General features: G+C 50.6%; 1 protein-coding gene across 1 annotated transcript; it reads left to right on the top strand.

The window, feature by feature from the left end:
• Nucleotides 1-263: 263 nt before the first annotated feature.
• Nucleotides 264-3,603, top strand: LOC118996984 (uncharacterized protein K02A2.6-like). The gene is given in 1 exon segment (XM_037060635.1): nucleotides 264-3,603. A coding segment is annotated over 1 exon segment (3,123 nt). The 5' UTR covers nucleotides 264-336; the 3' UTR covers nucleotides 3,460-3,603.
• The last annotated feature ends 290 nt before the right edge of the window (nucleotides 3,604-3,893 follow it).

Consider the following 3,893-nt stretch of genomic DNA (forward strand, 5'->3'; position numbering starts at 1 on the left):
CAAGGGCGAGTCCAAAAGGCTACTACCAAAATAGTAGGAGCAACAGGCAAAGAAGAAGCCTGTCCGTGGGCAACTGCTAGAATAACAAATTTGGGCTTGGGCACCATAATGCACTCTTTTTTAGTCATTCCAGAATGTCCCTATCCACTGCTCGGGAGGGATTTGTTACAAAAGCTCCAGGCCACTATCACCTTCAGGGGAAATGACCAGCTCAATCAGGATCGTCCCCTGGAAGGAGAAACTGAAGTCCAGCTGGAGGTGACTGTACCCATATCAGAAGAGTATTTGCTTGCTACCCTCCTAGAAGGTAAGGAGGGGGAAGAAATCCCGCAGGACATGCTCTCCGAGATCCCCGGGGTTTGGGCGGAGTCCAACCCGCCCGGACTGGCGGTACACCAGCCCCCAGTGGTAGTCCAGCTGAAAAGCACGGCCAGCCTGATAAGGGTGCGGCAATACCCTGTGCCCGCACGAGCGAGACAGGGAATAGCCCGGCACCTAAAACGTCTCCTAGAGGCTGGCATCCTGCGGGAGTGCCGATCAGCTTGGAACACACCACTGCTCCCAGTCCAGAAGCCTGGGACCCAGGACTATCGACCAGTGCAAGACCTGCGGGAAGTAAACACCCGAGTAGAGACAATACATCCCATAGTGCCCAACCCCTACACCTTATTAAGCTCGTTGCCCCCTACCCACATTTATTACTCGGTACTAGACTTAAAGGATGCCTTCTTTTGCATCCCGCTGGCGCCTAAGAGCCAGGAGATTTTCGCATTCGAGTGGGATGATCCAGAAAACGGACTAATAGGGCAGTTCACTTGGACGCGCCTGCCACAAGGCTATAAAAACTCTCCTACTATTTTCAGTGAGGCCTTGGGAAAAGACTTACAGCCTTTCCGTACCTCCCACCCCTCTGTAGTGCTCCTGCAGTATGTGGACGACCTACTCCTCGCGGCAAGGAGTTCAGAGGAGTGCAAGACTGCTACAAAGGATCTGCTGCGAGAACTGGAGGGGATGGGGTACCGAGTGTCAGCCAAAAAGGCCCAAATCGCCAGACAAACTGTAAGTTATCTGGGCTATAATTTACAAGGTGGGCAGAGAATGCTATCTAGCCAGCGGATTCAGACTGTCATGCAAATTCCTGAGCCCACAACCAAAAGACAAGTACGGGAATTTCTGGGAGCCGTGGGATACTGCAGGCTCTGGATATTGGGCTTCGCCGAGTTGGCACGACCCCTCCATGAATTAACTAGGGGAAAGGAGGACTCCTTCACATGGACAGAGAAAGAAAGACAGGCTTTCCAGGCATTAAAGGAAGCCCTAACCACAGCTCCAGCCCTAGCTCTACCAGATATGACTAAACCCTTCCAACTATTTGTGGCTGAGAAGGGGGGGGGGGCCCTCGGCGTACTAAGCCAAGAATTAGGGCCCTGGAAAAGGCCCATAGCCTACTTGTCCAAGAAACTTGATCCAGTAGCCTCAGGCTGGCCAGCATGTTTAAGAGCCCTGGCGGCGACCTCCGTCCTGGTAAAAGAAGCCAGTAAACTAACACTAGGCTAGGACATCCAAATAATTGGAGAACATTACTTAGAACAAGTTTTGAGAGCTCCACCTGACAGATGGCTGTCAAATGCAAGGCTCACCCAATACCAAGCCCAACTCCTGAATCCACCAGCTGTGACATTTTTGAAAACAACAGCCTTGAACCCAGCCACCCTGCTGCCCGTCCCAGATTCCACCGTGATGCATGACTGCTCACATGTATTAGACGCTGTGTCAGGCTCCCGCCCAGATATGAGGGATCAGGCTTACGAAAAGCCAGATCTCACCCTCTACACAGACGGGAGCAGCTATGTTGAGGATGGACAGCGCTACGCGGGAGCAGCGGTGACGACAGAGACAGAGGTATTATGGAAGAAGGCGCTGCCCGCTGGGACTTCAGCGCAGAGGGCTGAGCTGATTGGACTAACTCAGGCCTTGAAAATGGCAGAAGGTAAGGTTGTAAATATATACACTGACAGCCGGTATGCCTTTGCTACAGCACATATCCATGGAGCCATATATAAGGAGAGAGGCCTCCTGACTGCAGGAGGTAAGGACATTAAAAACAAGGAAGAGATTTTAGCCCTCCTTGATGCCATCTGGCTCCCCGCCAAGGTAGCCATAATTCACTGCAGAGGGCACCAAAAGGGCGAGACGCCTGTCATCAGAGGGAACAACCTCGCAGATGCGGCGGCACGGGAAGCCGCCGCCCAGAAAGAGAGTGTGCTGCCCCTACTTCCCCACCCAAGCCTTCCTCCTCATCCTAAATATACTACAGAAGAACAACAACTCGGGAAAGGACTAGGGGGGAGAAAAGATCAGGCTGGGTGGATCATCTTGCCAGACTCCAGGATATTCCTACCCCAGGGTGTGTTAGGGAAAGTAATACAAGATATTCACACTAGTACCCATTTAGGTCAGAATAAATTAGAAAAGTTAGTCAGAAAATATTATACAGGACCAAGCCTAAGAGACATTGTTCACTCAATAACTGCGAGGTGTCAAATCTGTGTTAAAGTTAATGCCCAAAACAAGAAATTGCCTCCACTCATTAGATATAGAGGGAAATTCCCTGGAGAACTATGGGAAGTAGATTTTACCGAGATGACCAAAAGCACATCCAGATATAGATACCTCTTAGTATTAGTGGACACCTACTCTGGGTGGGTAGAGGCCTTTCCCACCAGAGGTGAGACTGCGTCTACAGTTTGCAAAGTATTGCTAAGGGAAATTATCCCGCGGTATGGAATACCCCTAGCCATAGGATCAGATAATGGACCTGCTTTTGTGTCCAAGGTTTCACAAGAACTTGCCACCAGGCTAGGGATTAATTGGAAACTCCATTGCATATATAGACCCCAAAGTTCAGGACAGGTAGAGAGGATGAATAGAACCCTAAAAGAAACTTTAATTAAATTAAAAGAGGAGACCGGCGAAAACTGGGTTGAGCTACTCCCTTTCGCCCTCTTCAGAGTAAGGTGCACCCCATACATTAAAACATGGGCGCCATATGAAATTATGTTTGGACAACCCATACCCCTAGTTCCCAAACTCACCACAGAGGAAATAGAGCTGGCTAATTCCAATTTCCTCAAGCCCTTACAGGCTCTACAAAACATCCGCCGTGAGGTGAGGGCGCTGCAACAGACGTCTCACTCAGAAGGACAAGGGGTAGAGTCGCCAGAGCCTGGACAGTGGGTGTGGATCCTAAATCACCGGCGAGGGAACTTGGAACCTCGCTGGATAGGACCCTTTCAGGTACTGCTCAGCACCCCCTCAGCCGTCCGAGTTGCTGAAAAACCCTACTGGATTCACCTTGCCCACATCAAACCAGCCCTACCACCCAAGGACGACGACGGAGCATGGTGCGTTCAGCAAACCCCCGGACGACCACTTCAGCTGAAGTTCTCCAAAAAGTAGGACTCTTACTCCTCCTAGGGGTCATGCAGTGCTCCAGGCAAGAGCTCCAAGAATGGGTAATAATTAGAACAGCTGATGGCACTGTGATTGCCACCAACTATACTTGGAGAACACCTGTCTCCCTGAGGACTGATTTTTCCCAGTTTTTTGGTGACAGACTCTGTGATGATGTCAGGCTGCACTCGATAAACCCACTGTAGGTCCGGCAGCCAGACCTCCCCATGGTCCTCCATCCGTTATCCAGCCTGGAGGAAATTCCCTTGAAAATAGCTCCCTATCTACTACCCCACATTCCGAAGGGATCTCAGTTTTGACTCCCCACCATCCTCCAGAGGGGACCCACAACCGAGGGGAATCAGCTTTAGACTTGCTAGATAAGATTTTCCCTTTCTTCAATGATACTCAACCCGAGATTACCGAGTCATGTTGGTTAT

This window comes from Sturnira hondurensis, unplaced genomic scaffold, assembly GCF_014824575.4.
Source record: "Sturnira hondurensis isolate 20B ecotype Veracruz unplaced genomic scaffold, ASM1482457v3 Scaffold0012012, whole genome shotgun sequence".
In the NCBI taxonomy this organism is placed as follows: Eukaryota; Metazoa; Chordata; class Mammalia; order Chiroptera; family Phyllostomidae; genus Sturnira; species Sturnira hondurensis.